Consider the following 27,932-nt stretch of genomic DNA (forward strand, 5'->3'; position numbering starts at 1 on the left):
AACCCATTAAGACCGGGAAAGTCTATACATTGTTATACCAGGAAAGAATCATTTTAGATGCAATGTAAATAGCGACAGGATACGTTTTTTGGGGATAGAATATTTTCAGAAAACTTAGGATTTAGGTGTTCATAATAGAAAACACCTGGTCAATGTCAAATTGTCAATGCTACGTATACAGAAAGTGAAGAACAGATTTCTGATCAAATTTAAATATTTTATTTATTTACAAATCCCATGCATTGTAGTCCCCCCCCCCCAGAAATCAAAGGTGAATCTTTGGCACCTTTAATACAGCACATAAACATTTATCAAAGATCCAATAAGCCTCCATTGTCCATATAGTATATCTGGAGAGACAATCTTGACCAGCTCGAGGATGCAAGGCAGTGCTTGTGGATAAGTTTAACAAAGTACATATATAATATCTGGAAAGACAATATTGACCAGTCCCGAGGATGCAAGGCAGCACTTGTGGATAAGTTAATGAAGGATGGAACTAGTAATAGGACTCTCTGATCTTGTTCTGGAGGAGGTCACATGTTTTCTTGGCATCTCCCAGCAGCATGGATGTGTTTGGCTTGTAGAAAATGGGGTTGTCCACTGCAGCGTAGCCAACGCCTAGGGTACGTTTCATCACGATCACCTGGGGGTGGAGAGCAACAAAAAGCAAACCGTTAAACTGGGTATTAATTTACAACCTTTTATTGTCACACCCCCCCAAATTGAATTTCATTTGGCCATGGACCCCCATTTCAAATAATTCTGTCGCAGGAGAGGGGTCTTAGAAATTATTTTTGACAAAATCCACACCGTTAGACATTTTTTAATTATATTGTCAGTCATTTCAAAGGAATGTAATGAAATTAAACTCATTTGAACCCCTCATGGTCCCACTTTAAAAAAGTTTCCCTCTCACAATTTTCAAATGCTTCCACCCATACAGCCTGGGACATGCAAGCTCTGATCAAGAGTAATATGAATTATAAAGAGGATATCATGCAAATGTATCTTAATATAAATTGAAATCATCTAAGCACATAGCTTGCTGCCTGGAAATTGGAAATTAAAGAATACAAATTTAAGATTTAAAAAAATATATATTTTCGTGAACAGAAATGCCAGCTTCCTGACTCGGAATTTCGGGAGGTGTAGTCCAGACTACAGTATAGCATTCGGAGACGGTGGAAAAGTTGTCTGGCTGTACCTTCAGTTCAGTCGACCACTAACCTGCTTAGACTTCCAGACCTCTAGGACAGGCATGCCGGCGATGATGGAATTGGGATCCTCCTGTGCCGCAGAGTTCACGGTGTCATTGGCACCGATGACCAGCGTCAGGTCCGTTTCTGTGGATCAAACACACCCAAACATTTATTCAGTCTGACAGCGTTTAATGAAGTGCGCTGCCATCATCACCGCTGGCGTTATTGGGTTCCTCTGTACTGCACTTATCTTCCTCTGTCATAAACAGACCCATGTGTTTCAGAGCTGCATGCCTGGTCGCTACGAAAACAGTCTGTTGCCCTGATACATGGCATGTCGAAACATCAATATGCAATCAACACTGGGGTTGCTCCACACAAATGAAAGGGGATGCATTTACAGCATTACACATGCCGGTTTACTATCCCCCCCCCTCCAACCCTCTGGGGTAAAGTGATAAAAACGGAGAAGCATAATAAGAAATGCTCTTGGCGTGAGACGTATCGACCCTTGTTTACCTGGGAAGTCCTGGTTGATCTCATCCATCTCCAGGACCACGTCATAGGGAACTCCAGCCTCGGCCAAGAGGACGTTCAGCTGGCCGGGCATACGACCAGCCACCGGGTGGATGCCGAACCTAGCACATAATTAACATCATAAGACCTGGAATTATTTTATGCTTTAGCCATTGAAGAATAGCAGATCTACAAGCTCACAGAGCTTGCCTTGTAGATCAAATATTTGAATGTATCTTTTTTAAAGCGAACATTTGTAATGCAAATATTTGCTTCTGGGGGGGTCCCTGATACATAATATTTTGAGATGGTGGTCAGTGGCCAAATACATATTCTAGGGGTCCTTGAAATGAAAAAGTTTGAGAACCAATGATATAGAAACATGCGTTTTTCAAAAACCTTTTAGAATCGGGTCAAAAATACTTGACTTGCACAAATGTTCACGATTGAACATTTGTGCAAGTCAAGTATACCTGCTATTTTTCAATTATTAAAGCTTGCGTTTCCGGTCTAAATTGGTTAATGTAATCACTAATGTGATTTATTTTTTTGCTTTATTTAGATTGAATAGTAGTGAGACGGGAAAGAGGACAGAAAGAGGCAGGGGCATGCAACACAGGTTACCAGCCAGAATCGAATGAGGGACATTGTGGTTGAGAGGTCGGAAACGCCATATATTTAGCACACAACTTTGCATTCGTTTTTCAAACTCTGATTGCTACAACTATATTTAGGCAGGTTATAAAAAAAGCACACAACTTTGCATTCGTTTTTCAAACTCTGATTGCTACAACTATATTTAGGCAGGTTATAAAAAAAGGAAGTATATTACACCTACACACTATAGTTGACATAATATACTTTCAGAGGTGTTACACACAGTGCACAGAGCCCCATCCAGCGCACAGAAACCCAACCCCCATCCGGAATCAATGGGGGTAACTTTATCTTAATCACATTTGTCTTAGGAATGCGACAAATACAAAAAATATATATATATTATTGAACTCAGTCTCCATGGCATGAGTAATCAATAGAAAGTCATTTTGGGGGTGAACTACTCCTTTAAGGCTACACACTGACCCGTAACCCAGAAAATGCTCAAGACTCTGGTCACGCTGTAGTCATCACTCACATCAGCAGCAACTTACAGATGGTACAAACAAAGGGTTAAATCCATTCTCCTGCTATGCCGCAAAAATGTGGAACGCCCTACCAACAGCCTGCCCTCCTTTAAAACCGCTCTGAAAAGTCACTTACAGCTAGGTGGCTGCAACTAAAAACTGGTAAAAAAAAAACAAAGCCTATTCTTACCTCCCACTGACCTTTCTAATGTAGCCTACATTTAGTTCTATTTTCCGACTGATGATATTTTCTGCATAGTACCATACCATGTTCCATTTGTCTGTCATTTAATTTTATGAGTTGTAAAAGGGACCCCAATTTAAACAAGCCAAAAGATTTCTTGTGGTTTTTATCCTTTTAGTTGACCTAGTGAACTGTACCTTTTCCTATGCAAACCTCTTAATAAAATCAAAACAAACAATCCGGATTATCAACCCACACACGCTGAAGAGAATGGGGATAGTTCTTTTGAATCCATGGATGGAGCATGGAGGTTGCATCAGCAAACCCAGGGGTTGACACTAAGGTCTCAGAGGCACTTGCCCATCGGGCAAGTACAGGTCATGTTCTACTTGCCCGAAGGTAATGCCCACTTGCCCGAAAAGTAAATCGTCCTTTATAAAATGATAGGTACGATTTTAATTACAGCTCAATTTAACACTTATTTCTTTACTTTCTGGGCCTGTGCGATAAAATGTCATACCTCAATACCTCCAAATCCAAATACTTTAGCTATGATTGAATATGTCTATGGGTTCACACTTGTTATTTTTAATTTTTAAATGTAGCAACAGTAAAAACAGCACATTATAGGTAAATAGTGCTCTTATTTTACATTCCACAGACCAGAAGACACAGCGCACTGGCCACGTTCAGGTGTTTAGACAGATATTTCGTGTTGTGTTTATAGACATTTGTGTCCCCTCTCAAATGAGCACTTGCCCTGTCGGGCAACCTGAAAGGCAACTTCACCTGCCCTGACGTTTTATTTACCTGCCGGGGGCAGGTGGGCAAGCCTTAGTGTCAATGCCTGCAACCCATCTTCTAAACCGAGAGAGTAAGACGAGGATATGGGAATAATAACGAAGCCAGATGCGTACGCCTGACCTTGTCCACCTGCTGGCCTCAAAAAAGGCACAGAGAATATCTAAGGATGAAGACATTGAGGCATTCCAGGTTCCTGCTTTGAAACCCATGACGCTATAAATACTTAAAAATAACACTTGACAAGAGGATTTAACATATTGCTCATAATACCAACCTGTACTCTGCCCAGGCGTTTGGGGGATCCATTCAAGACTAGCTTTCCTTGGCAATAATACTTTACCATGGGTGTTTTCACTTCCCAGCCATGGAAGACTACATAAGTCATGTTTCAATGTGACAGCTGATATCAAGCCAAGGAATAGATCTGAGACGTTACGCTGGTTCATTAAACTTAATTCATAAATCAGTGCAATGGCAGTGAGATGCTTTGAGTGTCTCCCGATCCCATCCACTTACAAGCACATCGTGGATGAGGTCATGGTGGCATAGAGCAGTGGTTCTCAACCTTTTCAGGCCGCGACCCCCAAAATAGTCATATTTTAACTGGGGACCCCCCCACCCTGCATATTAAAGGCATGACAAGCATGCCTTTAATATTTGACAATATGGCCAATGTTAATTTTATTCTTGAGGTATTAAAAGGGTCTTAAAAGTCCTTAAATGTCACTTTAGAATGTGCCAGATCCCCCAAAATAATGATCGTCAACCCACAGGTTGAGAACCACTGGCATAGAAGACTGGGACTGTCAATATAATGCCAACAAGCTGTACAAGTGTGGCTTTACATTTTTGGGCAGTTCACATGGCATCATCCTTCAAGGGGCATCCACAGTCTTCCAGGTTGCCCTATGTAAGTAGAAGCAGGTGCTACCGCTAGGGACCAAACTGCATGGTGGCAATGTTATGCAAGACCATGTCCAGAAGCTGAACGCAACCCCGGGTGGAAGTGCTTCAGCACTGTCCAATCAAATCAGATTGGTGGCACTAGCTTGATGACGGACAAAGCTGATGAAGAAAGGATGAGGAGCCTTTGATTACAGGTCTGCTGGGGGGGATCAGTGGTTATGGCTGGACAATAAATCTGTCAACCTTTTCATTAATGTCTGTGGCATCAAGCATCTTTCAGTTGTCAGATGGTGGAGCAAAGAGTCCTAAATACAGATCATCATCCAATGCCAATCACTCATTCCTACAATGAGCACATGGGAAGCATTGATCTTTCTGACCTGCTGGTACACTTGCACAAGACCCCAGCCAAGTCAAGGCAAAGGTACTTTCCCTCGTTCAGATAAATATTGATCTGTGCATCTCACATTCCTGGCTGCTCTACAAGAGGGATTGTTGTCTCTACTAAACGAGAAACCAATGATTCTCAAAAGGTTCTGCCTGGCAGTCACCCACAGTTTGAAACAAGTCAACAAGCCAGCATCCAAAGTTGGCCGACCGTCATCCTTCACTCCACCACATGTGCCGTCTCAGAAGAAACGCTACACCCCAGGACCCGCACAACCACAACCAGATGTGTGTTACGACAACTGTGGATATTCTGACATTTGCCACTTCGCTGGGACAGGCAGTGGTGGGTGTGTCTAGAATGTAGTGCCAGAAACACTGGATTAATGTCCAAATATATAAATCAGTGCAAATTCTTGAAAATGCACTTTACCAAACGCTTGAGTTATCGCTTCATGTTACAAGACTTCTTTAAAAAACTGTGGTCTGTTAAAAAGAAACATCAACAGAAATGTAACATAATAAAGTGTAGATCTTCACCTCACATCCTTCCCTTGTTCCGTCAGCATCTTCACCATGTCTGCAATTGGATACTGTGCTTTTGCTGCACACAGACCCCAACCTACACAAACGCAGAAATTGAACAAAATGATTAGCAAATCATTTTATGCCCATGTTATTTTTATTATTCTATTATTGAGGTACTCACAATGTGTCAATAATTGCCTGTGATATTACAATGAGTATAATCTTTTATCTATTCAAATATCTTTAGATTTATAGGTTTCCAACTGTGAAGATAATGGAAGTTTTCAATTAACAGGGTTCTTATAATGGCTAATAACATTGGTTTCTACGCTCAAGTTTACCGCTACAGTATAACCACTCGTCCGAGACAGTTTGCCCTCCTGGCCCCCAAGTTGTGGAATAAACTCGCTGTCACACTTAGAACAACGGACTCACTCGCTAGCTTTCGCCGTGGACTGAAGACTCACCTCTTCAGACTCCACCTAAACCCTTAGCACTACAGAAAATCAATGACCATACATGAAGCTAGTTAGCATTTGTTTTTAGGTTTTTAGAACTTTGATTATATTGTGTTTTGTTCTAGATAGATATCCATTTGCACTTGTTATATTGCTGTTGATGTACTGACATATTATCTTGTGATGTTTTGTATCTGCTTATTGTAAGTCGCTTTGGATTAAAAGCGTCTGCTAAATGCCTAAACTGTAACTGTAAACTGTATAACCAAGAGTGAAGATACTCAACAAAACAATATAACCAATTTATACATTTAGACATTTTAGACAGTGAATCCCAGGGTCCAGAATGTGGTGCAACGGTATTTGAATGATGCCGAGACCACAGGCAACAGCAGAATGTCAAGGAACCTCAGGAGGACAGTAGGGATGAGAGGATGGATGGAGAAGAGCGGGAGAAAGAAGGATGGAGCAAGAGAAGGATAAAGAATTAGAGGAGGATGAGAAAGAGGAAAGCAGGGAGGAGAGGATGCCGTCTGCTATAAGTTCTATAAAACTTCCAGTCAGCAGAAAACAGGCATGAGGACGGAGATAACAGATTCGATTTTACATCCTGGTCTTGCACAATATAATCGTAAATTTCAAATAAAAGGGATGCACAGTCCCAATATCATGAACCCAATTTTCAAATAAAAAGGGATGCCCTTAAGTGACTTTTTGGGCAGCAAAGATAATAGGACACGTTCTTTACATAAGCACCGTCTGTATATATTCGAACTTACAGAATAGAGAAATGGAGTCCCGCACACTGACCGAAACATTGCCAATAAGTTAGTGAAGAGTCAGACCTTCATCAGGCAAATTTATAGAAGCCATAATACTTTGTTAAACATTTGGCTTAATGTAGATTTAAATCACCTGCACAGCTTAGAAAGGCATTGCAGCAGTTCTCAAATGTGCTAACTGTAACAGATCATTTCCCCATCCAAACAAGTGCAACAGTGCAGCTCAATCGCCAGATGACCCTGGACCCTTATTTTTTGTTCCCTACATTTAGTTTGTAATTATTATTTAAACACATAAAAAAATAAAATAAAATAAAAACATTCCCAAAAAATCTTTTTCCAGTAATTTCATTAAGAAATAAAATCAAAGAAATTCAATAAATTAGAAAACAAATGTTTAAGAAGTAATGAAAATAGACTATCTACAAGCTCACAGCGCGAAGCAATCAGCCGTTTTCAGTAGTTTGTGTCCCAGGAAAACGTTTCTCTTTTGGGTCACGGGCTAAAAGGTTTGGGAGCCACTGAAATACAGCATAATTATATTGAATCGAGTTAGAGATTCATTGCGGAGAGAGTTACATTCATTCACAGAAAGACGGACATCTTACAACAGTTTCTCACTGAACTAATAAACTTCTCAAACCTTACCAATAAACCTCTCAAAACTTTTCTTTGGCCCCATTTTTGATGTGGGTTATTTGGAAGAGATGTACCACAGGAATTGGGTTTGACTTTTAGCATTTTTCTGAATGAAGAGTGAAGATCATTATTATAGGATTTAACGTCTGCAACAGCAAGTGATAAATAGACAATCAGCTGCACAGTTGACTACACCAGTGGTATAATAATCATATTTTAACTGGGGACCCCCCACCCTGACCAGGAGTTGAGGCATTACATTTTGTATAACACGGTTCTATTGTGATTTGTGAAAATAGCTGATCTACATGCTCACAACGCCTCGCGTTTGCGAGGCGTTGTGAGCATGTAGATCGTCTATTTTCACAATTTCTGCCTCTAATATTTGACAATTTGGCCAATGTTTAATTTGTAATTTTAGAGGTATTAAAAAGTCCTTAAATTGTCACTTTAGAAATGTTCAGGTACCCTCTATATACTTAAACTTTATTGGTTTGTTGACTGTTGAGTAGGGTTGGGTATCGTCGGCGATACTTTTAATGGTATCGATTCAATGACGTCGATACTATCGGTATCGGTTCACATAAAAACGAACGATACCTTGTTTCGATACTTTTGAATGCACCCCTTGCTGGTCGCATCTGTAACAGTTGGGCTACTGAGAGTTTAATGACTGCTTTAGTAGGCTACACTCGTTACTGTGAAAATAGCCGAGAATAGCCTATAATGTTTATTATTATGATAATGATCCAACGTCTATAAAATAACCCATAGAAAAAGGCAAATAATAATTATAATAATAATAAATAAAAAGTATCGAAAATGGTATCGAAAAAGGTATCTTATCGATTCCCAGGTATCGAAAAAGGTATCGTATCGATTAAAAGGTGAACGATACCCATCCCTACTGTTGAGTGAGAAAACAATGTTGCACATTAAGTGAATCATCTGGGGACCCCCAGGTTGAGAACCACTGGACTACACCTTGTAGTGCAACAGATGGAAAGCATGTTCTTATTGGAGCAAAAATAAATAGTCTCCTCCCCACTCTTCTAACATTCTTTCTCGTTTACATCTCTCAAATGTCCTTTCTGCCTCATGGTATTCCCTCTTAGCACGGTCTCCCTGTATTAAATCATAGAGGGGTTCCATGTCTGGGAGACATTATTGAAAGGAAACCCTCATTTTCTGGGGCTGTGTGCGGTGGGGATTCGTGTGCCCTGCGTGCAAAGAGCCCCTTTCCGTGGCGTGCATCTGAGGCAACCCCCGTTTAACCCTGGTCAGGTATCTTGTAGAGTTCAGTGTTGCCACTAATCAAGTCCCCTTGGAACAGTCCTGCTCAGTCAGACCCAATACGTATCCTCTGCAGCCCTCCTTGCTTTGTTGGTAGTCTGTTGAAACGTCTCAGTGTGCAGTGAGCATGATGTGCACTGTAATCAAACCAGCGTGTTGGACCACACGACTGCTCTTGCAAAAGGTTCATCAATATTGGATCATTTCTGGACAAACAGCTCCCTCTCATGGCTTCTCCACACCTAATCTGATATATTAATGCCCCCACACTCTGGAACTCCCTGCCAGTCAATTTAAGAATCAGTATATCTTAAAACCTGTTTATTTATCACAATGATTAATCTGACAGCCATTCAATGGGGTCTCTTTTTCTGCACAATTCAGTGTTCTTTTTATGTACTTATCTTTAGCTGACAAGATGGGAGAGAAATGCATGCCTTACAGAGCCTGACAGTGTAAGAACAGCATCTGGAGGATCCACACAGCACCATGGTAGGACAGTCTGACAGTAGGGCTGTGCACCATCACCGTCTGTGTCTAATATGGACCCAAGACCCCCCCTTAACCCGCCCCCCCCCCCAGACCCCCCCTTAAACCCCACCCCCTTGTGTGTATATGCGTGGGTGTATATGCGTGCGTGCGTGCGTGCGTGCGTGCGTGCGTGCGTGCGTGCGTGCGTGTGTGTACCTGGCGTGATGATAATGCTGTTGGCTTCCTTGATCAGCTCAATGGACTGATCCACATTAATCTCTGTGTGAGTACCAACAATCTCCATGGGCTTACCACCTGCTGTGGAAGTGGTACCATACCCACCCAGGATCACGTTAGGCAGGGAACGGTTCATTGCCTTGGAGAAAGAGGGGTGAAGTATATCATTTTCATGTCCAAAGTGAATGTTTGAGTCAACTCAGAGTGTAAAAATGTACCTGTAAGAGCTTTCACTCATTTCGTTAAAATAACACAATTTTACTGTGTACAGTAATGAACCAATACACAAGGGACACGTCGCAGAGCACATACGTGTATTTTAGCATTTCTTGGAACTTTGGAAGCCAGTTATAAAGTCAATGGATTTGGCATGGATTTATTTGTTTTTAAATCATTAAAGTACATTCATCATATGACTCCAGTGTTAATGTGTAGCGATTTGAGTGGTAGTACCAGCTCAAAATGACAAAAAGAAAATGGAGTTCCATCTCCTGGCGGATATAATCAAGAGGCTGGTTGCCGTCTACTCACCACACACATAATATAGGAAAGGATGGCACCAGAGGAGCCAATCAAAGCTCCGACGATGGTCATGAGGTTGTTGTCCAGTAGGAAGCCTTCAGCACACAGCGCCCATCCAGAGTAGCTGTTCAACACCGTGATGACCACGGGCATGTCAGCGCCCCCTATGGCTGCCGTTAGCGTCACACCCTACAGGAAAGTTACAAGCTGCAGTAAGTATCTTCCGTCAAATTTGTTGTACCGATACGAATTCATGTTCCGAGAGACAATTTCTTAAATACAGTAACAGAACGCATTCACCAAGATTTCCAATTGGTATTCCGTATGGACTTTGAGATTTAAATTACGCAATATCCAGTATCACAATACAATGCTGATGCTCCCTTTCCATGTAAGGGCTTACTTACCATGATGGTGGAGAGTCCAGAGACACCCAGCAGACATCCCATGCCAGTGGCGTACTCAGTACTCATCATAAAGGGAACAATAAGTCCTGTGGATGCTGCCATCAGGCCCGCGTTCATCATGTGCCGTCCAGGCAACATCAGAGGGGCAGAGTCCAGAATGCCTAGAATCAAGGAGCAATAACATCTATTCAAGATAAACCCGTTTTGTATGCTTTTGGTATGGACTGAATCCTTTTGCTTTTGTGCAGTTTTACATTTAAGCGTACCGTCTAAATACCTTTCGTCGTTGTCGGGCAGAAACCTTGTATCTCCAAGTTTCAAATTTGTACTTTTGTTCACCAAGTAAAGCTCTGCTTCATCATACAAGGCTGTCGCACAAAAGTGAAAACAGCCGATCTACAAGCACACAACGCCTCGCACCTGCAATTTTCACTAGTTTAGTACATTTTTAAAATGATAAATACAAAACGAACGGTCTTGGACATACAAGGTTTCCACGCGAGAACGACGCTTTATAATAAAAGCAATAATACAACTGAAAAGAGAAAAAATAAATATATACATAGCTGTCCTTATCAGTGGTGTGTCTGTAAGGACGTCCACTATGGTTAATTACTCGGAGAGTCTGCGAAAGGGCTGCTTTGGGTGTAGGACAAACTACAAGCAGGCAGCCACAAGGCCTGTGTCCCTATCTGGAATTACCAGTGGATCCCTGGCCTTAACTAGATGAAAGGATGGAATCTGTGCCAGAGGACACAGGGCTCAGTACGTTTATAAAGATGTCTGAGTGTCTGTCTAAATCAAAGATCTGTACGAGGTTATACCACCGTCTCACTGCTCAAACCACTATTTATTATACCAGTGGTTCTCAACCTATGGGTCGGGACCCCCAGAGGGGGTCCCCAAATTATTTTTGGGGGGAGGGGGAGGGGGTCCTCAGATGATTAATTTAAAGGGCAAGTTCACCTCTGGGACAACCAGATATTATTTTATTGTTGATTGGGACAAGATCAACACAATCCTGAGTTCTTTTTTGTGTTTTGAGATATTTTAGTATTTCAGCATGAATGATGATGCATTTTGCATCATATGATGCAGCATGATGCATCATATGGTTGTCCCAGGTTGTCCCAGAGGTGAACTTGCCCTTTAATGTGCAACACCGTTTTCTCACTCAACAGTAAACAAACCAACATAAGGTTTACAATCGCAACACGAGGCGTTGAGCATGTAGATCTGCCATTTTCACAATAGTTGTTATGTTATACAAATGTTATACAAAACGTAATGCCTCAACTCTTAGTGCTCGTCAGGGTGGGGGGTCCCCATTTAAAATATGATCATTTTGGGGGGCGTGGCCTGAAAAGGTTGAGAACCACTGATCTATTATACATTAATGTATTTACAGTAGGTCTACATGAATTTTAGGTTTGCACACTCAGGTTAATGATAATAAATGTTCAATGTGTGAAAACGTTCCACAAAGTTCTGTGCGTGGACCACACTATTCACACGTAAATGCTTCCTAATATTAGGAAACTGATACATTTGAGTATCTACGTAACAATTCAAATCAATTAAGCCAGATAAAACCAATCGGATAACTAAACTCCAAGCATGTCTTGACCTGCAATTTCCCGCAACTAAAACTCAGTTAATACTGGAGTTATTGGGCTTAGATGCACATCATCTAGAAACAACATTGTTAGCATTGCATTGGTCTACATTGCACAGATCAGGCACAACCCGTCTGAAAAAGATGCAGGATTATTGCAACAAAGGCGTGCATTGACAGCAACTAGGAGAATAGATTATCTCTTTACCTTATTGGCTTCTCTGCACTGGTTTCCTTAAAATTCTCCCCCTCACCTACAAAGCCCTTAAGGTCAGGTACAACCATACCCTGAAGAGCTCATTGTGTCTTACAAGCCTACAAAAAGATTAGTGTGCTCCTAGTGTCGGTTTACTTTAGCCGCAACTTGCAGCTCTAGATTTTTTTTTATGTGTTGAATCTAGAGTTGCAATACCAACCACAGCTTATACATCCAAACAGAAGTCCGATCTGATTGTATTAAACAATGCTAAACACACTAACATTGCATCTGTATGGAAAGCTTGGAAGAATTATCCTCTATCTGCAAGGTTTTTGTTTCATAAAAATCCACCGTAGACATGTTATGAGGTACATTCTGTTAATAAATTCTGTGCACTTTTTGTAAGTGTTGGAGTTTGGAAGCGCACGTTTTCAATAACGCAACATCCTGATGCCTCCTGCATTATGTTCAATGGTACACAGGACCGTGAGTGAATTCCAAGGAGCGCTTCCAAACTCCAACATTTACAAAAATAATCACCTGCACGGAATGAATTGACAGAAAGTAGCTCATAACATGTCTACGGTGGATTTCACACTTTGCAGATAGAGGATAATTCAATTTGAGTTTAATGTTTAATACAACGATATAGGACTTTTCTGTTTGGATGTATGGGCTGTCAGTGGTGGTTGTTGCAACTCTAGATTCAACACATTCAAAAATAAAAGAATCTAAAGTCTGCAACTAGTTACGGCTAGGTTTACTTGTGCTACCTAGAATATATGAGAGGAGAATGGGAGGCAGAGCCTTAAATTATCAGCCTCATAAGACATGGAACCTTCTCTCTGTTCTCTGAGTCACTAGCTACTGTACATTTGAAGTTAGCTTTATAAAAAGGACAATCTATAGCCTGAGGGCTGGCCCTAGACTTGCATGGGACTACCACTAGCTACCCTCTCTCCCCCTCTCAGAAACTGGTTCTACTCGAGGTTTCTTTCCTGTTAAGGGGAGTTTCTCCTTGCCACTATCAACAACTGCTTACTCAGAGGGAAAACGTTGGGTGTCTGCTCAAATTATAAAAAATAATAATTTTAAGTGTGTTTTAAAAGAAGCATCCAGAACCTTGAAGTTTGCCATAGGCCACCAGTGATCCGCTGAAAGTGACTCCTCCGATGTAGGTGCCCAGATATGCCACGGTTTTCACCACACCGGCCGCTGGGTGAGTGTCCAGATGGGGGAACTCGATCATGTACTCTGCAACGCAAGTGAGCACCGCCGCCAGCCCCACCAGGCTGTGGAAGGCTGCCACCAGCTGCGGGAGGTCTGAGATCTCAATACGCTTCGCAATGGTGAGACCTAATGGAACACATACATTACACACAGGAGAACAGACAACCAGACACAAGGAGTTAAGATCCACACATGAATATAAAGAGAGAAAGACATGATACATGAAAGGGTTTCTCATTACATCAAAATGTCAGTAACTTATTATGTCAGCCTCAATCACACGTCAGCCACAAATATTCTCATGCAACATGACTAAAATGAACGCACTTGTAGAGCTAGAATGCAGCTGGTCAAAAGGGTACCACCTGTTTCCAATTACTTTTCGTTTCATATTAGGAATTAGCTTCAAAAGGAACCAAATAGCCTTGAGTCACGCTCCAAAGTATGTTGTCAAAAAGCAAATAAAAAAAATATTTTTCTATATCTTTTATATTGGGTTACTAATTTAAGTAAGTAAACTCACATACTTTGGCACGCCATGTGTGTAGTCACGCCATTTATCATACCGCTATCGCAAATAAATTAATAATAGTTAAGCATCCTCATCTCTTAATCTAAACAAAGATGATTGATGTTCCATCACGTTGCAGAACATTCCCATTCAAATTAAAAGCCAAGTTGATCGCATGAAAGTTATTCATCGTCTCATACATTACTAAACAACCGTTGCTGAGCCTCAAGTAGCACGCAGTTTTTAAAACACACTTGTTTAATTGTTCTCCAGACTGAAAGAGGCATTGCCATGCTTTTAGGAGTCAACATTACGTCTCTAGAGCACCCAATGTGGTTATAATTAGGGATGTCCTGATCGGGATTGGTGATCAGGTATCAGATTAGGCTCTGACATCACACTCTGGTCCCTTTTATGCTCATATATGGAGATTGCTGATGTCGTCACGAGTCACACTTGCAAATTAATTACGTCCTTGTCCATTTATGCCCATATATGGAGATCCCTGTCCCGATGTCATCAATATTAAGCGCATAACTGAATGCCCCCATTTGGTAATGCCCATATATGGGCATGTTCTGACATCACATTGTTGACTATCATGCAGGGGTCTCCATATATGGGTAACAGGTCCGATATACATCACTGGCCAGATGGCCAAGAATTGGCGGCGAGGTCGCATGTCGCCCTGAGGTGTCTTACCAATATACAGTAATCCACGCTTTATGTAATCCATGCATGTAAAACATTTTCTTTGCAAGAAAACCAGGACATATAACAGCAAAACCCAAGGATCATTAGGGAGGAAATAGGACTGTAACTCGGCCTTTGAGTAGAATTTACTCTATCACTTAATTGTCTTCATGGCATTAATTGCATGCTCCTAGTGCAAGTGTATAATTGAATGATAATTGTCAAACAGATCTTCTACGCAGCCCTCTTTCTGTTGTGCCTGACATAAGTGCATGTTGAAAATCTCCAGTTTCTGTTGTGTCTGACACTAGTGCATGTTGAGAATCAAATCTCCATATACTGTATGTTGATTTGGTTTATGTAGATATATATGGCATGGTCATAGGATGTGATAAATAATTATAGTGGACTTTTATAAGTTAGCCATCCTTCATCTCATCATCTGAGAATCCTGTAATAGTGTAAAATAGAAGTGGCCATTTCAGTGTATTCCTAACAAAACCCATTCAGCAGAAATCAACATTGCAGGCCCATTTAAGACACAAAACACCTTGTTGTATCTACCATGTGTGAAGAGCTGTACCAAAAATAATAAATCGCACAGTGTGAAGTGAGCGGTGCGGTGCCATTTATGAGTCAATTTCATTAAGCGTCCCGTGAAGCTTGGCCAATGTGGGATGGGGTGGCACATACATACACAAAGCCAGATGTAGGAGCGGTTAGGTACATACCCAGGGTTCCTCCAGTGGCCATGGCCAGAGACATTTGGGACAGTAGCTCAGGGGAGGGTTTAAGGCCACCCAGGGTAGCGGCGACGCCGCCCGCAACCCCCATCATACCCAGCATGTTTCCCAGACGGCTAGTGCGCTGAGCAGAGAGCCCTGCCAGGGCCCCAACACAGCACAAGCCTGATCCCAGGTACATCATCTACAGCAAGGAGAAGAAAACAGCCTCAGTTAAAGCATCACATTTCAAGGTTGTACTTTATTGTTACATCTTGTGTACAGGTAGAGTACATCTTATTTGGGTTTGGCTTCCTTCAGACAATGCAGCAGCATATATAACAGTGGAATAGAAATAACGTAGAAAGATTTATGGAAAAGCGTGCAAAAAAAAAAAAAGAGCATAGAGAATAAAATGACTAAGAGCATCATCAAATGTGCATAAATGTTTGGTATATTGTATATACACCAACAGTTGCTACCCAACTTTGTGTAAACAACTTCACAGTATATTTTATGTTCAAAAGGTTAGTATATTCAACTTCACAGTATATTCTATGTTCAACAGGTTAGTATATTCAACTTCACAGTATAGTCCATGTACAGTAGGTGCAGTTCAAGCATAATAGTGCAAGAAAGGGGCGGTGGGGAGGGGAGGGGTGGGCTAGCGTTTCTTTTTAGCCCTGGAACGTTCTCTAGTTCTTGACAGTTCGTTCATGTGTCTGATTGTGTGTGGAATTCATCTGATTTCTTTGTATGTAGCACAAGTGCAAGTTGGCAAAGATTGTGGAACAAATACTGTACCACCCCCCACCAAAAATACAACACAAACAAAATAACTAAAAGCAAGGCCAGAAGAAGCTGATTATCCACCTGCTCAATGTGGTATCCAGCACCCAACGCTGCTCCGTATCCCCCAACAAAGACCCCAGCAGGAAGGGCATACAGGTAGTTGTGCTCAGGAGGGTCTGTGGGACGCTTAAACATGTCCAGCATCCTCTGTGTGATCAGGAAGCCACCTAAGGTTGGAACACACAAAAACATGAGCTCCGGGCCATTAACCACTTCATTTGATTGGGTGGTGAATACTGCTCTTGATTAATACATTATTAGTAAAAAAATCAAATTTCACTGGTTATTATTTTTGAATAAGGTCAGACCAGCAATGTTGATGGAGGAAACAAAGGCAGCAGTCAGTGCCAGAGTCTCAGGCAGAGAAGATGGGGTGAGACCGCCTCCCATCAGAACCAGACCACCAACTGCTGTCACGCCTAAAAGAGAGAGACAAGCAATGATAAATTAAATGAATACAATTCAACTAGCTTTGATGTACATTTAATACAATTCAACTAGCTTTGATGTACATTTAATACAATTCAACTAGCTTTGATGTACATCTAATACAATTCAACTATCCCCCTCTTCTCCGCTCCCTCCACTGGCTCCTGGTTGCTGCCCGCACAGAGTACAAAACTGATGCTGGCCTTCAAAGCATAGAGTACAAAAGACTGATGCTGGCCTTCAAAGCACCCACGGTATAGCTCCTCCATAGCTTCAAAGCCTGATCGAACCCGACAACCGCACCAGTTCACCCAGATCAGCTAACAAAAGGATGCTGACAGAACCCTCACGAAAAACCCCAGGACAACAATCCACTCGTCCTAGACTCTTTGCTGTCCTGGCCCCCCAGACTAAATGATAAATGCCTAAATTGTAAATTGTAAAGAAAAAACGCCACGCAAATGCCATTTGACCACTTACCTGAGATGGCGTTGGTGACAGACATCAGGGGCGAGTGCAGAGCTGGGGTGACGCCCCACACGGTGTGGTATCCGACGATGCCTGCCAGGCCGAAGGTGGTCACCATCTGAGTGAAGGCTGAGTTGGGGGAGATGAGGCCCAGGGCCAGACAGCTGGACACACCTAAAGACATGCAGGAGAGGCAGAGAGAGAGAGAGATCGTTGAGCATCTGCTTGACATTTAACCTGTTAAGACCGGGAACGCATCTGTGTCACACAAACACTTTAACAAATACTTTAACCATTAAAAAAATAGCAGCTATACAAGCTCCGAGATTGTAGATCTCTGCTATATATTTTTTTAATGTGACATGTTTTGCAAATCTTTGAAAAAAAAAAAAAATATATGGCCAACAGTTAACCGTTACCGTTTAACCGATAAGAAATTGGTTACCGGTAAGCACTAACGGTTAATGGTGACCGATAAAAAAAAGGAAAAAAAGAAAAGCAACCCATGTGTCACACCAAAAGCCCCGTACACCAATGTCTATGCAACATCAAGTCATCATCCATGCAACTATATGCACTCCAGACAGACATTTCTGGACACCAATGTCTGTGTAACATCAAGAATCGTACACGGCACGCTGACTTGTTCATCAGGAAACAAATGCTCCGATTGGATTTTCCAAAACAGACCGTCACATTGAATCCCGTTTAAGAAGAGCTTAAAACACAACTTTCTAATGTTACATGACGTGTGGAACGCTAAAGTCGTCTGTCTTGGTTACAGATTAGGCTATGCGAAATAACAAAGCTCAGAGTCGCAATGATCGCGTTCTCAACACACACAAAACACGGGCGAGAGAGAAGAATATGAATGAAATGGACATCATGTATAGCTGATGTTTCAACTTTCAACCATTCCAAAAGTCATACGATTGGAAGTTATTGCTCTACAAAACAAACACAGAGGAGAGGGGGAAGTGCGAAGTGAAGTGCGAGTAAAGCGCACATTTGTAACTCAAATATTTGTTTCTGGGGGGTACCCTGATACATATACTTCCAGGGGTCCTTGACATGAAGAAGTTTGAGAACCACTGACACAGAAACCTGCGTTTTTCCAAAACCTTTGAATATTTTGACCCGCACACATTTTCATGATATATATAAAAAAAAAGAAAAAGTAGATCAACAAGCTGGCAGAGCTGCGAGCTTGTATATTCAAATCTAGAGTGACACAGATGCGTTCCAGGTCTACAGTACAGAATGTCTACAGTACAGAATGTGCACGTCTGCATCTGACCTGCCGTGTAGATGCCAGCATTGTTCAGGGTAAGTTTGAAAGGGGAGATCACAGCAGCCTTCTCCTTCTGCAATTCAGCCACCGTCTTTTGTTTGACAGGGGGCGGCGGGATGGTTTTAGGGAGGGGTGCTGGGAACATGTTCTTGCCATCCTGCAACATCAGCAACGCATAAGAAAACAAGGCTCAAACTAAAAATGTACAGGATGAGAAATCTAAGTGTCCAAGTGCGTGAGAGCAGGACATCAAGAGGCTGTCATTTCACATTGTGGGATGGGAACGTTCAAACACAAAGTTGTGGATTGCTTAGGAGATTAAACTGAACAAACAACAATCATGAACAAGTTACCAGTGGTTTCGAAAGAATACGGTCTCTTTTAAAGACGCTTGAATAATGCTTAGTTTCACAAGGGGTAAACTGATACATCTCGCTGAGGTTGCCTACCCTCCCAGCCATAAACAATGTGTCAAAGCCAAGATTCCTGTGAGCAGTCATTCCCTGCTGGGAGGGGGTTTTAAGTGCCTGTCTGGCACAAGATTAAGTCTTCAAACCGTCCCTCTTCAACAACGAGGAACGCCATGACACACGCAGGGTTGTCAGTAGAAACTCAGTTTACTGGAATGAAGAAGACCTACCTTCATGACCAGGGTTCCCCGGATAACGTGGTCCATGGTTCCGTAGTCAAACTCCTCTTTGGGCTCATAGTAGAAGTTGTCCGTGCCTGGGCTGATGGCCTTGAGCAGCTTCAGCACGTTGTTGGAGTACAGCGTGCTCGCTTGGCTGGACATGCGACTCGGCAGGTCAGTGTAACCGATGTGGGTTACACCCTTGAATAAAAAGATGCAGTTTTCAGTCAAACACGTGATTAGGGCTGTCACGATTATGACATTTTACATGACGATTAATTGTCACTCAAATAATTGCGATTAACAATTTAATTGTGTATTTGTCATTGACAATTACATTTCTGTTTGGCTTTTAGGCTTTTAAGTTACACATGGCAATTATAACATAACTTAAATATACAAATAAATTACTGATATATTTGACAACTTAAAAAAGAACATTGATAGTGGAAATAGCCGATCTACAAGCTCACAACGCGACGCATCGCGACGTATTGTAAGCTTGTAGATCTGCTATTTCCACTACTTTATGAAAGTGTTTGAAACTATATTAACATTTCTCAACATGGAAACGATTATGCAAAATAATTGCTATTAGCTCATATAATTGCGATTAGACGATTATGGAAAAATTGTGACAGCCCTACACGTGATGGTCAATGTAGCATTGCAACTGACGTACGCACGCGTATTCAAGACTAGCTTCAAAGTTACACTTCATATGAACACCACCTGGCTGAACGGACTCACTGCACTCACCTTGTGAACATACAGCTCTCCAGGCCTTGTGGTCTCAATGTTGCCCCCCGCCTCTGCAGCCAGATCCACCACCACTGAACCATCCTTCATAGACTCAACAAACTCCTTTTTGATCAGGATGGGAGCCCGCTTGCCTGCATGAGTACAGAAAAGGCAATGGAGAAGGGGTGAAATACTGTATGTTTATGAGTTTTATTGAATTATATACAGAATGTGAATAATGATAGAATACACATTTTAAAGGACAACTTTGTTTTTTTACAACAAGGGTTCATATTTTAGATAGTATTGAGAAAAGAAAAGATGTATAAAAATGTTTTCATTTACTGCTTTCTATTGCTTTAGCGAATTTGATTTCAGTGGTTGGGGGCATGGCTCAATATGTATTTTTAGACACAATAAGCAGGCAATGTCTTTATTATTATTTACAGTAACACTACTAGCTCCCATAAGTCACATCTGCCCATGAAATATTGCGGTGCATCTTGGGAATGGGCTTATAGTGTCTAAAGACATTCAGTGTCTAAAACACATTCATTAAAGGACAGTTTGAAAACACATTTTAATGAAAACAAAACAATCGAGATAAAGTTCATTGGCAGCGAAGGGAGGAAGACAGGGACTCACCAGGAATAAGAGCAGTGCTGATGAGAATGTCCACCTCTTGACACTGCTTGGCGAACAGGGCCATCTCGGCCTCAATGAACTCTGGTGACATCTCCTTAGCATAACCTCCGACCCCGTCACCCGATTCTTTAATATGGACCTCCAGAGGCTCCGCCCCAAATGACTTGAATTGCTCCAGAGCAGCTGGCCTGGTGGTCAGGGAAGTATAAAGCGTCATCTTTACCATCACCTTTATTTAATCAGCATCCAAATACAATTCCACAATAGACTGTATGCACATGCATAAACTGAATTGACCTTAATCACACCGCGGCCATCTCATGATCACATAAGGTGGCAGCCTGCATTACAATGGACTGATGGTCCCAAAACATGAGTTCTGTTCATCCAATTTCTTTTGACCAAATTGACAAATGGGCAGATGACAACATCAACTTCCCCAAAAGTATTCAAAAGAAGGGTACATCCACAATATTCATGGTAGTTAGGTTGCAATGTTACTTTGTACAAAGACTTGCTACAGTATCTGTGCAGACTATAGTGCTTGCTCTGCCATCATTAACTTAGCCTACTGTATTGTGATTTTTGCATATTAATCAAATCTAACAACAAATAGTTAATATGATGGAGGAGCAAGCACTGCACAGATAGCAAGTATTTGTACACAGATTGCAACCTAACTTACCTTGAATAGTTACCGTGGATGTAATCAATCTAGTTACTGTAGCCCTTCTATTAAATCCTTTTGGGGATGTTGATGTTGTCATCTGCCCATTTGTCAATTTGGTCAAAAGAAATTGGTTGAACAGAACTCCTATTGTTCACAATGGTTTGTAATGCAGGCTGCCACCTTGTGTGGTCATGTGATCCAAGATGGTCGCGGTGTGAATAAGGTCAATGGCAAATCAAGTGTGGCGAAGTGAGTTCAATGTCATTTAATGCAATCATATAGGACTTTTCTGTTTGGATGTATGGGCTGTCAAGGCAAGAAAGTAGTTCTTTGCCACTCAGTAGGCGTTCCCACATACAGTAACCTCTGGGTATGATGATGATGTCACGAGCATACCCTCTATAGAGGTTAAAATAGTCTGAGGTATATACTATACCTGGTGTCAAATCCTCTAACTATGGCTCCCATAGACTTGGCTGCTCCCGCTGCTGCCAATCCAGCTACTCCTCCACCGATAACCAGAACCTGCCCACAACAAGCACGTTTTCTCAAGGGGAATGAGTTCACCCACAAATTAGTACAAATGTAGAGCGATGGGGAAACATGGCTAAATGCAAGATGCAACGTTACAAGACCTGGGGCTGAAACCAATGCAGTTTCAAGGACCTGGTATTTGCACGCAATGCTAAGTCAGCATTTACTTATGGGTCGTCAATTTGAGGTAGGCATAGCAGAGTATCAAATCTTGCATCTAAGCAAATGCAGCCAGCCAGCAACGTATCCATTTAGAAATATGCATTTAGGTTTAAATATGCGTGTCAGCACAGGCGTTACTATAAGTTACAGGTTTTAACATTAGTCCTGGTTATAATATCTCCAGTTTCGAATCTGAAACATTAGAATGCAACTTAACTGGGAGGAAGTGGGGAGGAGACCTTTATTGTGAAGTGTGTGTATGAGTATATGTGAACAATGAGTGCCAACAAGTTGCTGAACAGATTGAAAGTTGTCTTCAATACGTTAAGTGAAGTAACACAGGACAGGTCCTCCTCCCCCTCTGGGTTTTTGGCCACCAGGGCCTCTGCGGGAGATCTGGAATAGGACTGGCATTATGTCACAGCCAACCATTAGCAGAATGACGCCAGTATTGTTGCCAGCTATCAAGTCCCTTTCTCTGCGATACATCCAATTTCCGTAAGATGCTCAGAAAACCGTGATTAAGAGACAATTTGATGAGATTTCTGGGTTCCCTAATGCGATTGGTGCGATTGATTGTACCCATGTGTGCCACCATGCATAAACGATTACGCATTTATCAATCGTAAAAACAATAACTCTACTATGACGTGGTAGCCCAGTAGCCTGGAGGGACACATGACCCCTTTATTTTTCAAAAGAACAGCAGTATAGGAACACGTCTACAATGATTAAGAGACGACTTTATAAGATTGCTGGGTTTCCTAATGTGATTGGTGCAATTGATTGTGCCCATGTGCGTCTGAAGTGCCACCATCCATAAAATGATTACGTTTATCAATTGTAAAAACGGTCACGATCACGTGGTAGCCCGTTGGCCGGGGGCATGATTCCAGTTTTTAAAGGACAACTTTGTTTTTTTACCTCAAGGGTTCATATTTTAGATTGTAATTAGAGAAGAAAAAGAAGTTAAATGTTTTAATTTACTGCTTTCTTTTGTTTTAGTCATTTAAACGATTTTGATTTCAGTGGGTGGGGGCATGCGTACAAGTGGCTGAATATTTCTTTAGACACAGTAAGCCGGCGATTTCTTTAATACCATTTACAGTAACACTACTAGCCCCCATAAATCACATCTGCCCATGAAAGATTATGGTGCATCTTGAGAATAGTCTTATTCTGTCTAAAAATAAATATTTAGCCACTTGTACGCATGGCCCCACACACTGAAATCTAAATCATTAAAATGGCTAAAACAATAGAAAGCAGTAAATGAAAACATTTTAACACTCATCTTTTATTTTCTCTAATTACATTCTAAAATATATGAACCCAACCAAAGTTGTCCTTTAAAAGAACAGCAACACAGGGACAAGTCTCCAGGGGCCCCATCTTCTCCCAAGTGACCAAGATTAGCCTCTCACAGAATCCCTGGTAATTTGGTAAACCCTGAAACAGAACAGGTTCGGCGGTATGGGCGGACCGCAATAAATAACTCCTAAAACCCCTCTTTATTCCAGATAGCACCGTAACATTAGCCTTACAATTCCTGCGCCTTGGGATCGGCTCCCTCTCACTGCACTTTTTATTTATCATTCTAATACCCATCGCAAAATGTTTTATTAGGAGTAATATGCAGAGGGCACAACATGGTTTTCATATTGTTTTGACTGGCCAAACAAGGTCACTATATATGCTACGTCACCACCAATAGCGAAGAGACACATCTAAACCACATTTTAAAATGCGTGCATCTATTCTGCATCTAGCTTAAGGCAAGAGAGTACATTTTCAAATATTTGCTGCTGGGGGTCCCTGGAACAAAATATTTTGAGATGGGGGGAGTCCACGGCCAAATACATAATTTTGGGGGTCCTTTACATGAAAAAGTTTGAGATATAGCAACATACGTTTTTTTGTTTATTTTTTCCTATCAGAAAACTGATAGGATTTAGAAGACATTTGTAGAAGTGGCCTATATCAGTGGTTCTCAAACAAGGATCCCCAAAATGATATTTCGCCGCGGACCCCCCCCCCCCCATCTCATCTCAAAACATTCTCATTCTGTTCCAGGGACCCCCAGAAGCAAATATTTGAGTTCAAAATGTTCACTCTGAATTTGAGTCTTGCCTTAAGCTAGATGCAGAATGAAATAGATGCACGCTTTTATTTAGGCAGTTAGTTACCTTGGCTGGGGGCACCTTTCCTGCAGCTGTGATCTGACCAGTGAAGAACCTGCCAAAGTTGTTGGCAGCCAGAACTACAGCTTTGTACCTACATAAAGGAATGAACAATTTGCAATCAGCTATTCAATTATAGATATGTGTATGTGTCTATACATATGTCTACATCTCCTACCCGGCAATGTTGGCCATGGAGCTGAGTGCATCGTAGCCCTGTGCAATGGTGACCCTGGGCACCTGGTCCATAGCCAACACGTTGCTCTGTCTCTCTGACAGCTTGGCCATCAGATCTGGGTTCTGGGCTGGGTAGATGAAGCTCACCAGAGTAGACTTGGGCTTCAGAAGGTCTACCTCATTTACAGCTGGGGCGCGAACCTAAGACAGAAGATAGGCATCCCAAATGAGAACAAACAAATGTATTGCTTGAGGCATCGCCAGATGGACAGAGAAACATCTTACCAGAAGCGAATTTGCTGAAAGACTAGTAAAAAGATGTACCAACCTTGAGGACCATATCGGATCCGAAGGCTCCCTTGGCATCAGTAATGGTGGCTCCAGCATCTTTGTACAGCTGGTCAGAGAACTTGGATGCGTCCCCAGCTCCACTCTCCACCTGCACTTTGAAGCCCTGCTTGACCAGGGCCTGCACTCCAACAGGTGACAGTGCCACACGCCGTTCATTCTCCAGAGTCTCCTTAGGAACCCCCACCACCAGGTCTTTGTAAGGCACACCTGAACACACACATTAAGGGACATAATTATGTAGATTATGTACTGTATATTTTGTAGATCTTAAGTTCTATTAGCGTCCCTAAAACCGAACAGTAGACTATTGTCTCTGAAAGGCTGCCTTGATTGAAATGTTTACATGGGTGCTCTGTGAAAACTACCACCACCATACTTAACTGTTTTTTAACCACTACCCTCAGTGGATGTGACATTGTCCTCGTTTGCTTCGTTTACAGCAAAATAGTGATCTTGGCTTCAGAGAATAATAAGAATCAGGTTGATATAATTCAATTCAATTCAATTTTATTAAAGTGTCAAATCATAACAAGTTATCTCAAGACACTTTACAAAGGCTAAAGAGCCATGAGAGAGAGAGAGAGGAGAGAGGGAGAGACAAGGGAGAGACAAGGGAAAGACAGACAAGGGACACACGCACACACATACACAGGTCCTGTATGCGTATGTACACGAACGAACGAAGCAACAAACGAAGGCACACACACACACACACACACACACACACACACACAGGCGCTGCATGCGCATGCGTGTGTAGGGGGGAGGGGAAGGGGAGGGAAAGGGGGGAGGTAAGGGTAGGGGGGAGGAGAGAGAGAGAGAACCCGAGCAGAACCTGTACCCGTGAGGTATAATCATAGACATAAGTCAACGCTTGCCCACAAAATTTGGGAAAGTTGGGAATTTCAGGTCAGGAACAAAGCGAAACCAACTACATTCTCTGTCAATATGGGTGAAGGTGTGATACTGTCCCTTTAACAAAGTAGCTGATGATTCAGGAATGGATGCAATAAACATATCGTCTTGTGCAGCATGTGTACGTATGAACACATATCAAAACATTAATTTGAAATTACTTCTCCTTCATCTTCCACTCCAATAGAGCTAGAACAGACTTCACAGTAGAAAATTTGACAAAAAATAAAGAATAAATAAACCTAGGAACATGCGTGTACCACTGGGATAGGGAGACTGGGTACAGTATCGCGTTTCACATATCTGTCCATACACGGTACAGTGACCCCTCGCCATGGAGACATTATTAGCAGCTGATTGGCTGTGGGCCAGCCACCGCGAGGCCTGCACTGCCTCTCATGCAGCCATGTGCTACATGGAGTAAAGCCGCAAAGTAACTTACAAAACTTCACCAAAAGACACCGAGGCACTCAGTCAACGGAGCACAGCAGACTCCGGTCGTGAGTCAAACAGGTGGCAGAGACCCAGTTTCCCCACAGACGAGCCAGACCTACGTTTCACCTTTAACTGACCTCTCTCATGGTCACAGGTGTTAGCACCCAGAGTAGCGCGAGCATGGCTAGACCTGTTTCCTACTGTAGGTTTGAAAATGTCCCCTCGTACCACATGCACCGATCTGTGGAGTTTTTCCACTCATACAGCCAGGCATGGGAGTAGGTCAATATATATTATGAACCATTTTTTCATTCCCATCCTGTGACCGAGAGGAGATCTGTATGTGTATTCCACAGACAAACTGAAGTCAACATGGAGACAGTACCCTGCATATCGTCGTTGTCGGGTGGAAACCTTGTATGTCCAAAACCGTTTGTTTTGTATTAATCATTTTAAAAATGAACTGAACTAGTGAAAACAGCCGATCTACAAGCACACAGTGCGAGGCGTTGCGTGCTTGTAGATCTACTTCACTGCTTTTGTGCGACGGCCTTGTATGATGAAGCAGGGCTTTACTTTGCGAGAAGAAAAAAATGAAACTCATACAAATTTGAAACTTGGGAGATATGAGGTTTCTGCCCGACAGAGACGATTTCCTCCTACCTTTGGAGGCTGCTTGGTCGTGTAATGCAGGGAAGGTCCTGAAACATCTCCGGCCCACCCTCTGACCAACACCTTGCCGCCACACAGAGGTGACAGAGGAACTGGAGATGCATCGCAGGAGGGTCGACATGGCTAGTGTCGGTCCTGAGGCTCCACTCGCTGGTCTGCTGCAGAAAGACAGACACACAAAGATGGAAGTGAGAAGTCTGCCGTCAGATCATTAAATGCATGATATATTCCCCCAGTAAGTCCTACAGTACAAGTCCCAAACATACACACTGCTGCGAGGCCTAGCCACAACACAGTGACATTTCAGGACACACACACACAGGGCCCTGGGTTGATTACACTGCTCCAGACTAGACCGCGAGATCTGGGAATATGACGGCATAGGAGGGGTACTGTGCCAAAACTGGGCTTTGGGCCCAAAGCCCAGGCAGAGGGCAGAGCCGAGCAATGATATCAACAACATAGCATGTTTGTGAATGCACTACAGAACTCCAAAAGACCAAACAGACTGGGCACACAACCAAACTCTGTGTGTGTGTGTGTGTGTGTGTGTGTGTGTGTGTGTGTGTGTGTGTGTGTGTGTGTGTGTGTGTGTGTGTGTGTGTGTGTGTGTGTGTGTGTGTGTGTGTGTGTGTGTGTGTGCAAGTAAAGTTGTACTGTAAGTAGTGTGATTTTTACTCTCAATGATGCAATTCAGACCTCATGTGAAATTTGACAAAACTTGGTGATGCATTGACAACTTGCCTTGACATTCTAATTTTTTGGCCCATAAATCTTGCCAACACTGCCCTATAGCACACACCAAACACTCACTCACTCACTCAAGTATGCATTCAATTAGTATTATAGTCAGTCAGCCATTCTGTGTTATGATGCCTTATGCCCATTTTCATTCATGCTGCATTTATTCACAGATTTCATTGACTCATGTCTCATGTGTAGATAGATGTGTTCTACCAGACTTGCCTTTCAGTTGTCCAGTGAGATAGAGTTGAGTGCGAGCTTCAGTGCTGTGCCTCACTCAGTGTGCAGATTGGAACTTGATCACCTGTGTGCAGCCAGGCAGTGTGTGGGTGGTGTGTGTGTGGCACCCTGCTGGAGTGTTTGCTTGCAGGGAACGACCTTCACATCCAGCAGTTTCGATATCAGAGCTCTATTTAACTATAAATAGAGGAGGGACACGTGATTCCATTTGACTCGTGACCACAATAGAAGTGCGGAACTTAATGCCATCTAAAATATGTTTACTCTCTACTTTACATTAATAATAATAATAATAATAATAATAAAATAAAATACAAGTGAGAATGAATAATGGAAAAAATAAAGTTACATTTCCTTCCTTGTAC

At 42.1% G+C, this 27,932-nt stretch overlaps 1 protein-coding gene across 1 annotated transcript; it reads right to left on the reverse strand.

The window, feature by feature from the left end:
* Positions 1-214: 214 nt before the first annotated feature.
* Positions 215-27,690, reverse strand: nnt2 (nicotinamide nucleotide transhydrogenase 2). The gene is made up of 22 exons (XM_080729599.1): positions 27,550-27,690; positions 26,575-26,741; positions 24,539-24,768; positions 24,212-24,411; positions 24,040-24,127; positions 21,594-21,682; positions 20,488-20,675; positions 19,861-19,994; positions 19,111-19,302; positions 18,477-18,627; positions 17,192-17,353; positions 16,591-16,701; positions 16,304-16,449; positions 15,440-15,635; positions 13,397-13,630; positions 10,461-10,621; positions 10,063-10,242; positions 9,511-9,670; positions 5,664-5,745; positions 1,722-1,840; positions 1,231-1,346; positions 215-646 (listed from the first exon to the last, which is right to left on the reverse strand). The coding sequence occupies exons 2-22, from the start codon at positions 26,702-26,704 to the stop codon at positions 500-502; spliced, it is 3,216 nt and encodes a 1,071-aa protein (XP_080585725.1). The 5' UTR covers positions 26,705-26,741; positions 27,550-27,690; the 3' UTR covers positions 215-499.
* Between the last annotated feature and the right edge of the window lie 242 nt (positions 27,691-27,932).

This window comes from Nannobrachium achirus (assembly GCF_963921795.1).
Source record: "Nannobrachium achirus genome assembly, chromosome: 7".
NCBI lineage: Eukaryota > Metazoa > Chordata > Actinopteri > Myctophiformes > Myctophidae > Nannobrachium > Nannobrachium achirus.

Excerpts from the sequence above, each read along its gene's own strand:
- nnt2 (XM_080729599.1), bottom strand. The coding sequence starts at position 26,704 with ATGTCGACCCTCCTGCGATGCATCTCCAGTTCCTCTGTCACCTCTGTG. Across the intron at positions 19,995-20,487 it reads CAGCACTGCTCTTATTCCTG|GCAAGCGGGCTCCCATCCTG; the intron begins GTGAGTCCCTGT and ends GTACTCATGCAG. Across the intron at positions 16,702-17,191 it reads TGTCACCAACGCCATCTCAG|GCGTGACAGCAGTTGGTGGT; the intron begins GTAAGTGGTCAA and ends TCTCTCTTTTAG.